General features: G+C 25.7%; 2 protein-coding genes across 2 annotated transcripts; one reads left to right on the forward strand and one right to left on the reverse strand.

The window, feature by feature from the left end:
• Nucleotides 1-4: 4 nt before the first annotated feature.
• LOC119667610 (adenosine deaminase 2-A-like) lies at nucleotides 5-2,778 on the reverse strand (the record flags this gene model as incomplete). Its single annotated transcript, XM_038076913.1, has 3 exons — nucleotides 1,863-2,778; nucleotides 407-589; nucleotides 5-343 (listed from the first exon to the last, which is right to left on the reverse strand). Coding segments are annotated over exons 1-3 (1,275 nt in total), but the record flags the coding sequence as incomplete, so codon positions are not given.
• A 4,340-nt stretch (nucleotides 2,779-7,118) lies between these two features.
• Nucleotides 7,119-8,782, forward strand: LOC119667611. The gene is made up of 2 exons (XM_038076916.1): nucleotides 7,119-7,897; nucleotides 8,717-8,782. The coding sequence occupies exons 1-2, from the start codon at nucleotides 7,151-7,153 to the stop codon at nucleotides 8,780-8,782; spliced, it is 813 nt and encodes a 270-aa protein (XP_037932844.1). The 5' UTR covers nucleotides 7,119-7,150.
• Nucleotides 8,783-14,934: the final 6,152 nt, after the last annotated feature.

The raw sequence follows: 14,934 nt of genomic DNA on the forward strand, positions 1-14,934 counted from the left end.
AGAGATGACTGAGTGGATGATTGCGAAAATTAGTCACTAGTTTAAGCATTTGATTTGATATTGGGCAAACTTCCACAGGAATTTCATTTAACTTCACATTTTGCATTACTTGCGGGTGATTTATTAGTGAAAAACTATTCACAATGCGTTGATTTTCCATCAAAAGGATGTCGTATAAGTCTTCATCATAATCGCTACCGATCCAATTTGTTTCTGCGACATGCATATAGAATTTCAAAAGGTGCTTAAAAGGTAGCAATTTTGGTATGAGTTCCTTAATTGTTCTTCCTGCAGAATCTTGACTAACCAAATCGATGCCAATAAAAAAGTTTGGATGGAGTTCCTTTTTTTAATCATTAAAATGTATTATTACTTAAATGGTATGTAGAACATTATTTTAAAGTACCTGTAGTTTGATTGCGTGTTCAAAATAACTATCGATTGTTGTGTCATTTACGTTGCGATTGGGTGCATATATTAATTTTACACCGAAGAAATCTGGAAACCATTGCTTGAATTCAGTAACCACATCTGCTAGTATAGCTGCAGTATCATAAATGGTTCCACTGACTCCATCTAAATTATACAACTATACAACATACGTTAGCAATGTAATATTCATTTGGTTCAACAATTAAATTCATACATACATAATTTTTTATTTATTGTTTTATCCAGTTGTTCTTAATTAACTTTTATATATAAATTATTGAATATATTTCTTAATGTTATACAATTTTTTACTTGTTCAACGTCACCCAAAGTATGTACAGATACGTGTTACTCATAAGATGGCATTAAGTGGAGAGTGGTATAGGGACTCTGGTTCTAACAATAGGTGTTATTTTCTATCGGTAATACGTATGATTAATGTTATTAATATATATAATACATATACTATGTATAACAATTATATTGTGTTTTATAATTGATACATTATCATATATATTTATTAGTATATAGTATATATGCATAACATTACTACTTAAAAATTAAGTTCTTCGCATTAAATGAACTGCTAAATTGAACTGCACGATACTTGTACTACATAGTCCCAATATAAAACGATACATTATGTATCGGCTATAACATTTTTAATATATATATTATTAAAAATTTTATTGTTAAAAACCAATTCCTTCTATTTATACCATATTTTTTATTTTTACAGAAAGGGTTGGCACAAAGACTTTATCTATTTCATTAAGGGTCAATATTTATCTTTCCCACCACACCAAAAATTGTGTATTAAAATTTTTTTTATAGTACATCCCCTATTGGATGATATATAGGTAAAGTTGTTATTAAGGGTCAGTATTTATCTCTCCCACCACACCAAAAATTGTTTAAAATCATTTTTTTTCATAGTACATCCCCCATTGGATGATATATAGGTAAAAGTTGTTACTTCGAAGCTCCCAAATCCTCAAAAACTTAATTTTCGGGGGACTTTAGTATGAATGAAAACAAACGACTATATTATACAAAAATTTGGATGTATGAAATTTGAAGGTACATAGCATGGAGCTAGTAAAAAATAAATATACAAAAGATTTATTGTAAAAGTAAATAATATTGCAAAAATATACGAGTATCATTGTATCTGACACCATGTTTGCTTTTTCCTACTCAATTCAGCACATCTTTATAGATAAATTGAACTATCTATGTTTATGGTAAATTTTGAATTACACTACGTCATTTATAGAGTCGCATACTTATGTTGGTAAACTTAAAACTATTACGTCAGAAGTCATACTTCATTTAGTGTAAAGCTGTACATGTATACTTAAAGTAAAATAGCACTCCATCATAAATTATATATATGTCTATTTGTTTTGAAAAAAGAAAGATTAACTTACTAGCGGTAGTTCCGATCTTAATTCCACATAGAAAACTCCATCACTTCTCAATTCTTCAAGTGCTCTCATGTGATATTGAGCATAAACTTGTTTATATGTAACCATTCCACTTATAAAACTGATAGTATTACGAATGCTACTCCAGCTCACATCTTTTGTGGCGTTTAAAAGAAATGATTCTTTTAATTTTTGATCCACAACGCCTTTACCATTGACTCGACGCAAATTTTGCAACAACAACCAAACACAGTTTGTTTGATTATTGGGAATGGTTTTTGAGAATCTCAGTTTTTTGAAATCCCCATTTTCATCAGAGCAGGTCCATAAATAGTCACGATAGCTTAAAGCAAGAAGAGTATCAACTTTGCAAATGGTTAAATCATGAACATGTAATAGTCCTCCTTTTGGCATTCTGCGTACAATGTTATACAAAGCACTATTGCTGATCCTTTTTGATGAATTTAAAAAGTTCTCTGATGGATCAAATTGGTAATGATCCACATCTTCATACTTTTCTATCATAAGATGTTTCAGCACTAGTTTTTCATTACAATTCAATGGAAATTGACTGCCCACATAATGTGATTTATCATGTGCTACCAGGGTCTCGCGTAAGCGGCTATAGTCAAATAGTTTTTCTTCCTCGCTTTGGCTCAGATTCACATAATGAAGCGGTAGGAAAATAATAGCAAAACTAAAATTTGCTAAGAAAAACAAGAAAAGCACCTTGAGTACTTGTTCGCGAGTAACCATTTCTTAAATTTTGTACACAATACAATTGAGCACTAATAAGTCAGAATAAACATAAAATTTGCGTCAAAATTTATATCCGAAACATATACGAAAGTTATTTGTTGTTAGACACTATGTATATTTTTACTCAATTGTATCCACAAAGAATTTTGAAACAATATATGAAAAAAAAAAACTAGAATAATCTACTCATATATCATTTAAAAAAATTAAAATTCGATGGTGTCTATGATTGAATTTAAAATTATATCTTAGATATATACATATATATATGTGGCGAACACATTAACCAGCGCAACTCCATCTGGCGTAATGTAAGAACCAAAGTATAAACAGCAACTAACTTATTGGTCCAGCGTCCATTAGTATTTAGCACGTCTTCTAAGAAGCAAGAAAAAAATCACATAATTACGTGTAAAGCAATAACTGCTCGTATTCTAATAAACATTCACAACATATATTAAAAAGTGTTTTAATTAATAATAAAGTGGTAGTACAGAAGTACCACATATATGCCTATCCCATTGCATTTGACTTCTCAGACAAAGTTAACGCACTTTTTGTCACAAATTGTTTAAGACGGCTTGCCATCTGACAACATTGACGGTAACATTCTCATTGCGGTTGATGGAACTTAACAGAAATTAATTATTGCCAAAGTCACTTATATTGTATTCACACGACAGTTATTTCGTATGATATTTCAATTATTTTTTCTACAAAATCATATTGATTTTAATTGGGACAGTTCATCGTAGTATAGTATTGCACTGTAAAATCTTGTGCTATTGTGAATAGTTTTGAGGAATGAATGAAATTTTCATACAAAATGAAACAGAAGCGTCACATTTCATATTTATAGTGCAAAGTCAATGTTTTGTCAAAATAGCGAAAAAGTTTGCTGTACATTTAAACCATGAATTCTTTTAATAATTCTAATTTTATATTTTAACAATACCTAAAATATTTCTATTTTAACTTTATATTTTGTCCTTTGTCAAAATTTTTAATTTAATTAAAATTAAATTTAAGCCTAACTATTTTCTACCTGTCAAACAAATCACAATGACATACCATGCGAACAGTTACTTTTTTTTTTTAAATCAGATATCGCTTTATAGTTCTTTGCATTTTTTTTTTTAAATATCTTTTTGTTACATTAATTAGAATTGTTCATATTTAACATTAGCATATTCACTACAACCTCTACATAGTAAAAAAACTACGGAAGTCGTTTTTTTCTGCATAGTTAATATGCTTGATTTAAATGCTTTCTGCTAATTTAAGTAAAATATTATATTACACAATATTAAGGGCAGCGAATTAGTGAATCCATATATTTTTCATGTAAGAAATGCGAATAAGTTTTCGGATTGAAAAAAAAAATCCCAGAAATCCGGATTTACGATTATTATTCGCAGCGAAATTATTCAGAGACTTCGATTACCTTCGATTTCTTTTTGTGGGGCTATGAGCTATGTTGTCATTGGTTTATGCGGACAAACGACAAACCAGCAACACTTGAAGCACTGGATGCCAATGTTCATGCCATCATTGACGCAATAAAATAATCAATAACTGGACTGATCGAATAGACCATGTAACTCGTAGCCGCGGCGGATATATACTGGAAATCATATTCATAAAATTTTCTACCAGTTAATAATAATTAAAAAAATTAAAATATTTCTTCATTATATGAACATTTTAAGTTCTTATGCAGTTAAAAAAACACCCTATAATTTTGAGGTTTTTTTTTTGGTTAAATAATAATAATTCTGGAAATAAATAATTGGATTGGAAATATAATTACATATAATCTCAAAGTTAAAAAACATTTCTTATTACTACATTTTGTATTAATAAATACGTAATTGCATATCATAATTATTTAAAATAAAATTAAAATTACTGTTGTCTTAAATTACATAAAATTATATTGATTTAATGATAATATTGATTTGAAAATAACAACATATATTTAAATCACACTTTGCTTAAATATAAAAACTTTATTAATATCCACGAGAAGGCACCGAAGAAAATCTGTTTACAACACAAAACTCGATACAGATATTGGTGCTCTATAAATAGTTCAAGCAGCTGATATCAAGTAAGATTGAATACAAATCTTAGACTCATGTTTTTTTTATATATCAGAAAACAGAATGCAAGTGCATTCAGTACATTGAGCCGTATGTTGTCCACATATGTATCTTAAATTACTCTGTTCTCTTGTTTTCTTAGAGGGGGCTTATATCTGTTTTTTATTTCGAGTTTGTGGGTTGATGTGAATAGAAGCAAATTTTATTACTACAGTTTACAAAAAACTATTTAAACTTTTCAATTAAATTATAAATAAACTAATTAATTAAAAAAATTACAATTAAATTAAAAATAAATAATTAATTAAAAACTTTTCAATTAAATTATATATAAATAATTAGTTAAAAATCTTTCAATTAAATTATCAATAAAGTTATCAATTAAAAAAACATAAAAGTAATATTACATACTATATACAATAATATTAAAAAAATATAAATTTTTTATTAATATTATAAAATCAGTATTTTTAATATATTGTGATTAAGTTTAATATGGAAAATAAGATTAACGGTAGTATAACAATTGCTTATCAAAATTTTTCTTTTAAAAATATGAGTGTGTATACAATTTTTTTTAAAAGTTCAATTTTATTATAATTATGTATGAAATCAATACTATTTTAACAGTTGCAACGATAACATTTACAGACATTAATGTCTAATTATTAATTGATAATAAATTTTTTATGTTCATAAAGAATGAAAAGCATTTTAAGAAAAAGCAAAATTATATTTTTTACTTAATGTATTTATTTTTGCTGAACTACTCTTGTATTTTTAACGATAATCTAACTCATTAATCGCTAAATGAAGTTCATTAATAAAAATGATTTATTTCGAAAATGATGCATTTACATTGCGGTGTACTGAATAGTTGACGGATATTTATTTATATTTATAACACAAATAAACGAATAAAAACAACATCCTTCTTTTGTAAAATATTATATATGAATATATTTAAATACCTAATTAGCCATGTTTGATTGCTGTTATAAATGTACATATAAAGATAAATACAAATATAAATAATATAATAAATTATGAATATAATTGTAAATATAATATATATATATAAAACTCTTAAATTTATTTTTATAAATGTATATACATATGTATTTATATTTATTAACAAACTTATATATAAATATAAATTTTAATGAAATAAAAATAATATCAAAATCTCGTATATAATTTTAATTCATCCATTAAAATAATTGCATTTTTTCTTCGATATAATCTTCCTTTTATCGTATGATCTTCATAAATTTAATGTTGGTAATGCTTCAGAACAAAAAAGCATTTATTTCTAAATTCTTAACAGAATATCATATTTGACTTCCTACGAATATGGAATTAACTTAATTAATTCAAAATATTCAAATGACTTTAATTAACTATTATCCATAAAAAAGTGAATCCAAAATCAAATTCGGTGTCGTAGATTAAAGTTACAAAAGATCAATTATAGTCAAATATAATAAGTGATAGTCATGAATGATAGTTTGTTTAAGTGGACCCACAAGTGAATTTAAAAAAAATGCTGTTGAGTGTGGCTTAGTTCATAGACCTAAGTATCAAATATTGATATTGCACCTTTGAATTTAATTATTGTCAAAGTTGACGTTCTTCAGTTTATTGTTGTCTTCCAAGTATTCAACGCATTTGAAATCGTACTCATTAATTGGGTCAAATGCAACCCAACTAAATGATTGCCACGATGGTACGATATTTGCGTACAAGATTTGCGGACTACAAGGTTTGGTACCCAGTTTCCGCATCTGTTCTAAAATAAAACTTAAAAAAATCTTTAAAAAGTGCTTTGTGGTCTTATTTTCAGAATGAACTCACAAGATATTGCTTGCTACAAAACTATATGATATAAAAGTACATAGAAGTTTATTTCATTCAGCAAGCATAACCATCAGCAAGTAATCATTTTGATAATATTATAATTATTAAAATCTAAAAAATTATTAATATATTTTATTTTAAAAAATTTATGAAAACGTTTTAAACAGTTTTATTATTTCCAATATCCTTTATCTAGTGCGCTGTTCCAATCTACAACAATTAAATGAAGACTGTCTGAGGAACATTTTCAAGAAACTCAATTTGAAAGAGCAATTAATATTATATAAAATGTCCAACTATTTTAAATACATCATTTTAAGTATGTGGAAAATAAAATATTCAAAATGTTTTGACCTAGATGAGGACTATTCTTTGAAAGTATTGAATAACACAGATGTATTAGAAGTAACTACTATTCTTCTAAGTATAATTACAAAAGTTCATAATTTGAGTGCAGAACTATACAAAACGCTAAAAACTTGTGATAAAAATATATTTAACAATTTAACAAGTTTATCTATAAAGTCACCAGCTACACGACATGATCAGTGTGAAATATATTTTAATTCGGAAATGTTCAAATCTCTACGCGTTCTGGATTTAAAGCGAATGTCAATATCAGTAAAAGATTTAGCCAATTTAAAACAATTAAAAGAATTAAAACTTATGTTTTGTAAAGCAAATGACACCAATAACTTAAGCGAACTCTTTAAAGCTGTGCAACTGACAACACTCATCATAATACCAATAAATAAAACTGCAGAAAACAACTGTCAAGATACACCCAGTTTTCTATTGGATTCTATTAACTGCTGTACAACGTTGGAAGTTTTAAAAGTGAGTGCAGTGGACTTAACAACCGCAATAGTTGAGCAAATTTGTCAGTTGCCATTACTTGAGAAATTTACAGTATATACTCTACCTTATGTTAATCTCAAGTCTAGAATGTATTCATTGCGCAAAATTTTGGAAGTGGTCCGAACCCTTAAAGCTGTGATGGTAAGAGTAATACGTTTGAAATGCTATTTTGAATGGTCTCTGTTGGAGGAAATGTTGCATTTGGAGAATTTACACACATTTTGTTGGCATTCGCAGTTTGAAGTGTATAACGAAGCTGATGGTATTGAATGGACTGCTTATAATCCCAATATATTAATCGTTGCTGTAATCAGATTCGTCATATTGCATCGTCACCGTTTGGAAGTACTGAATTTTAGCAGAAACTGTCACGCATCTAAATCCTTCATTGAGAGTGTTATGAAAAAAACTAATCTTAAAGTGATACATGATGACTTCAGTGATTCCAATAAAATATTAAAGGTGAAGTTATTATATAAATTATTAAATAACTTTGATAGGCCTACTTTTAAATTTCTTGATTCTTCTAGTGCTTAAGCTATATCCAAACTGTTAAAACATATTTAAGTACTTAGTTCAAACGTACTAAGTAAGATAAAAATAAATTGATTTCTGGATCTTTGGTGTCTATATACATTTCAGAAAAAGTTCGGAAAAACGGTACTCCTAAAATACAGTTTTTGAAATAGGGATTGGCCTCTTTTAAAAGGATTTGGCCTAACTATCAAATAAAAGAAATTTTAAATTTTCAAATGCATTTATCATATTGCTATCTTTGCTAGAACTCGTTTAGTAACTGCGATTGGAATTGTATTATATATAGTGTTTTCACACTATATCCTCATAGGAGGATTAATGGAACAAAACTCAGGATCCTATTAATGATGACTTAAACCTAAAGCTGAAATATCGATTAAATTAAAATTATTATGAAATAAATAATTAAAAATTGACCAATTAGCCTTTAAAAATATTATATTAAAAATCGTTTGGACAACAAATAATAAATAATATATAATAATATAATATAATATATATTAATAATAACATGGGCTTTATATTAAAAATTATTAACGAACTAGATTCGCTCGACAACACACATTAAACGTGTTTTAATATAAAAATGTGTCAGCTTGGATATTGCTTCATATGAAATATATATATGAAATATATAATAAAAATATGTAGTGTGTTTATGTATATTTTAGAAATATCTATATTATAATTTGAAAACTAGAATTTTCTAATTAATCAACATAAAATACATTCTTCTCATTAAAGCCTGTGAAACGAAAAGACGACTGGGATCAATTTGACTGTATGGAGTTTGAAATGCAGAGCCCCTAATTACAACTATTTAAACAAATTTTTTAAGTTTCTTTAATAATATTTATATTTTAGTAAAATGTTTTATTAAATCACATATGAATCTTAAAAATTGGTTTAAATTTATTCAAATTGAGGCTAAATTAAATTTTAACACACGTTGATAAAAATATAAAGAGATAGATCAAATTATAGTTATAGATTTATTAAACATTACAGTGATCTTTTTTATTACATCAAAATTCACCAAATCACAATTAAAAAATAAAGAGTTATACAAAATATAAACATTTTGTTTAAAATTATCATAAAAACAATAAATTTTTATCATTTGAACCACGAATTGAATATTTCATTACAATAATGTTCAAAAACCTTAACCTGCTAAACTTAATAATACCTATTAATGTTAATGTAATTTAAAAGAATAGGTCATATAATGATGGTGCTTGTGCTTTTGAATTCAATCCGTTGAATATATAAATGCTGTAGAGCAAAGTGTAGTTAAAAGTCGTGTATACCTAACTCGAATATTCAGATCTGCATATTAAAGTACTTGAAATTTGTTTGACCCCAGTACTTGAACCAAACACACATTGAGCATGTTTAAAAATTTTGCAGATTGGTTTTTAGTACAACTTGTAACAGATCTAATATTTCGAGAAAGTTATCTCTTCCGATTAAGCTCATTTCTGCTTAAAGGGTTTTGTAAAGGAAACAAATTGTCACATTTGGAGTGAAGAAAATCCATACATGATCCAAATAAATACATAGATTTACATCCTTAATGGTCAATTAAGTAAGTTCTTATGTTTAATCATTGTTTACTGATATTATTGTTTATAATAAAGCTGTTATGAATCAGTTCCTTAAATTCAAAATTAACTTGTAAATAAATATATACGTATATATAAATTTCTAGATATCTGTAAATCGGTAAATATTATATTTACTAAAATGAATTTATAGTGCATTGAATAATGAAAGCAAATGTAATATAAAAAAATTTCGCTGGCATTATTTGTAAGAAAGATAATCATATAGAAAAACAAGCACTGAGAACTTAGCCAGTACTGATCATAATATAAGAAAGTATCCCTTATTTTCTTTTATTTTTATTATAGATATAATAGAGATATAATAGATAATAGACATAAGATTGAGTGAACTAAGTTCGTTACTACATTTTATTGAGATAATTGGACTCAGAGAAACACATTGATTTTATTAGTGGGCAGAACAGATCCTTAGGTTAGAATAGAAGTTCTCCCCATTTTATATTAATAATAAGATATTTTTATCCCACATTCAATTAGAGATTGAGTTTAAGAAGTTATATTTGTGGTATTTACGGAAATCAATCTTTGTGTAAAATTAGTTTATGTATTAAACTAATAATTTTATATAAAAATAACTCTAATATGGATAAGTATTTTTAAATTATAATGAGAAAAAAATTACAGCTTTAATGACATTTTACCACCAGAACTGAACTGAAAATTAAAATTAACACTTAAAAGCTGAGTTACAGTGATTATTATAGCATATATAAAGAAAAATAAACTTGACTGAGTCCAATCAATGTCATGTTTTGAAAATGGTAGCTGAAGAAGTCTTAGCACAAGTTTTTACTATATATGCTTAATTCTGTTTCTTTAAAAACAAAATATATTTCATTACCAGAAGGTCATGAAATTTAATTCAAAATAAATTGATTTCATTTATATTGGAATATTGTTTTGATCATTTTTCTGGTTATATTTTTCAAATTTTGGCAATAAGCAAATATGTCAATTTAAAAAAGATTAAAAAATCGATATGGAATATTGGCAATATTCATAAAATGAGTAAGTAATAGATGTATAAATATGTAGGGATCTCACCATACACATAATATTTCTTTATTAATGTATTTACAATTATATATAATTAATTGGTTATATCAGAAAAAGTCAGATAAATATGATTGATAGTTTAAATTAAATAACAAAAAATGATCGTTAATATTTCATATCTGTCGGACTTCTTCCATCTTATTCTCGTTTCTCGTTCCGTCTAGTTTTCCTGACATATGCGACACTCCTAGTAATGATTACTTCGAATTAGAATGTACTACTGATGTTACTTACAAAGATTTAATTGGTTTTAAGTTTTATTATGATTTCATATTCGGGTATTATTAATAATTAGCAACTGCACATAAACTCTAATCTACATATTTAAATGAGGTGTGCAATTTCCCTTAAAACTGAACTGTTCCTGCAAAAAATTGGATTAAGTGACCATTAAAAGTCATAGTCAGGCGGCCCAAAGTCCGTGCTATACGGTGGAAGCATCAAACTGAGTTCCTTTAATTTGTTTAGAATCAATAATAATGCGTATAGTCTGGCATTGACATTATAGAATGCGACCTTTTTTCTATCGAGAACTTCCTTGATTGTCGAGCAGTCGAATCTACTTCCTATTTGATCTATCAAGCGAGCTGTGAGCGATAGCGAACAGACATCAGCTCTTATAATGACAGAACGAGGTTCCATTTTGACATTAAAATTTTTTGAAAGGAACAGAACAAACCACTCCTGGGTTTGGCGTTTATGGACAATATTCTCACCATAAACCGCATACATTTTGCAGAAAATTTTGGATTAGTTACATATTTTTTTAGTCTGAATTATCATTTATCATTATTTTTAGTACTAAATCATATACGAATATCATAAAATTTTATTTACATAAAATTTATGAAATATCTTTTCAACTACAGATTTCATTATAAGCTGAACTAACAGGCAGTGAATGTTTTACTGCTACAAGATAAACCATACTCGATGAATATAGAAGACAAAGGCTCAAAATATTTATAAATACGTAATTACTTTAAAAATAAAAATGTTTTTTCTTTTTAATGATTTATTTTTTAACAGCAATAAAAGAAATAAGTTTTTTAACATGGATTCGGTAAATATGAATTATCTAAGTTTTGTGTATATTTTGCTATGAAATATATCTCATACTTCCTGTAAATATTCATAAATAATTCAATGTCGTCATTATCACGTGTAGTTATAGTATCTATTAAAATAAATTGTCACAAATTAAATTATTATTGCGATACAGTAATTTTACTATTGTTATATTTTATATTTTAATGAAATGTTCATATGTTTTGATGCAAAATTATTATATTTATATATATATATGTAACATTTGCAGATATTTTCCAATTTATTTAATTCATTAAATAGTAGTGCATTTTCCATATTAGCTATAGTATTAGCTATAGTCTACTCGTGTGTTGTACCATTTGTGTACACAACTCCTTTTAATAAAAATTAGGGGTATTCACGATTTCATGCAACGAATTCGGTACAAAACTTAAATTTAATTTTTTATTTAATTAATTAGATAATTAGTTGAAATTTGATATCTTTTGTTAAATCCTAGTAGAGGACAAAAGTATATTCTTTTAATTAAAATTAATTTTATAACTCTAATAATTTTATTTTTATCCTAACAGTGCAACAACAATGAAGATACAGCTAATGGAACGAATGTGAGTGCATGAAATAATTAAGCATATATATTATATTCCTACTGATAATAAATTTCTTTCTAAGGTTATCGATGACTTGCTTGTAAGAAATCATTTATTTCAATTAATATCAACATTAAAATTAATTAATTTTAAAATTAAACTTATTTATGATCTATATCTTTGTACATAATCAGTGTGATATAGCTGGTGAAATTAAGGAGGTAAGTTAAAAGTCAATCATAGACAACCTCTTATATAAAAAAATGTATTAATTTATTAATATTATTTATCAATTTATTAAAATCAAAATTTATTATTATGTCTATTAATGTTTATTGTTTATTATTGTAGGAAACATTGTTAATAAAAAATTAATTGAGTTTAACATTAAGTATCGTTATGAGCTACCGGTTCAGATATAGACTGTAATAAGACTCTCTCATTTATAGCTGTCCAACTGTATTCACTTTATTTTTGTGTATTTAATTGAATTTTAATATAACTAAATAATCAAATATATAAATATGATTAAAAATATAAACTTAAATATAATTTTTCCCCTTTCGCAACTTAACCTATACTATACTATATTCATTTTGTATATATTGTACAATAAATATGAGTAATTATTATTAACTAAATGTTAAAATGTTCTATAATATTTACTTTAAAATATTATCGTTATGAAATAAATGGCCTATAAGCCTATATGTCAAAGCAACATCCTACACAAAATATTTCAATTTAATATTTTTTTCATTTAAACGGATATTTATTAGGTATGTTTTCAAAAAAGAGTAGAGAGAGGAAACTTCTCGGGTGAGATCTCATTCGTATGTATATGATAAAATTTATTTTAAATACTTTTTTTGCTAATTTTTTTTATATTTTTTTAAAAGAGTTTGGATGATATAATCGTAAGAAATGATGAACTCACATTAATATTTTTTTATTAAATTAATTTATCGGTATAAATTTCGTTTTAACATGGCTTTGATACTGGAAATAGAGTGCTGCAGTCAATAAAATATTTGAGGTAAGTGTTTTCAGTTTGTAGTGGATAAATTTACATTTATTTAATAAATATAGAATATAAAATCTAAAACCTTGTAAGGTCTAATAAAAGAAACAGTGGAATAAAATGCTTTTATTGTATTATTGTATATTATAGTATTATTATGGATTTAATTTTTTTGAAAAATGAACTTGCATTGTCGGCTTCTTTATAAAATGATTCAGACATATTATCTTATCCTATTGGAAAATACATTTTTATTCTTTAAGTTTTCTTAAATTTCTATTTCTTGTGCCTTTTTATTTTCACTTTGTTCTTAAATTTATAGTTCATTTATAGTTTACAGTTCTCAGTATAACAGAAACATAAAAATATTCATATACCTATATCGGAATGAACGCATAAACAGCAGTTATACTATTAATTACAATTATTAACTATTAACTACTACAAATAAAATTTATGCTGTCGTATTTCATTATAATTTACCCCAATATTTGGGTAAATTTGGTTAAATAAAAGTTAAAAAAATAAGTAATAATTGATTGTATTTTTAATAAAAAAACAACAAAAATTTTTGAACAATATGAGAATTTAAATAAAACTTTTTGGATCTTTTTCATTTATCTTAGGCATGTAAACTATCATTAACGGATGACGGTTTTAAAAGAAATTCTCCATGTGGAAATGTAAGTATAAAGTATATTATAGTATATTTTTTTATTTCGATATTTTGAATTTGAATTATAAATTATTTATTTTAATGACATGAATGAATCATATGCAAGATATTATTTAATTTTATTTTAATTACTTTCTAAAATTATAGTATATTATTGACTTTAATATAATTCCAAAATCGATTTCATACTGATTTAAGCATTTTCCATCCAATGGATATAAAGAGATAAGTCGTCACTATTAGTTGTAGTTATAAGGTGAATTGTCCTTATATAAGGACATCAAGTTTGAATCATTCACATTGTATTTAAAAATATCAATTTATGTCATCGATTGATGCGCTCAACTGATCTCAATATATATATATATATAGCAAGCACATTGCTTAAAAGAAATCCACTGGCAAGTTTTGGTGCAATTTATTGGGGATCATTAAGAATCATTGCATTTTGACCTGTATTTTAAAGTATTTCGTTCCTAAAAACCAATATTAAAAATTAGTTACATAAAAGCGTTTGTAACCACTATATATACATATATATATATATATATATTAAAATTGTTACATAAAGCGTTGTAACACTTATAACAATAGATATATATATATTATTATATATAATATAATATATATATATATATATATATATGTAACTAGTAAAAACGAGTAGTTTGTTGGTGCCATCAATTACTTAAACGAAGAGATTCTTAAAACTTCTTCTTTAAATTGTTCGATAACACCATTTGACTTCTTTTAATGAAGTCGCCAGAGTAGGCCTGTGGTATTCAAAAACCTATAACTTATTCGTTTATGTGTCTCTTATGCCGCATAAAATCGAAATTTTCAGGTTTCAGGTTGACTATATTTTAGACCCGTATTTCAAACAAAATATTAAAATTAATTACAAACATATATGTGTTAATAATATTATATGGAAACACATA

Source organism: Teleopsis dalmanni, chromosome 1, assembly GCF_002237135.1.
Source record: "Teleopsis dalmanni isolate 2A chromosome 1, ASM223713v2, whole genome shotgun sequence".
NCBI classification, from domain to species: Eukaryota; Metazoa; Arthropoda; class Insecta; order Diptera; family Diopsidae; genus Teleopsis; species Teleopsis dalmanni.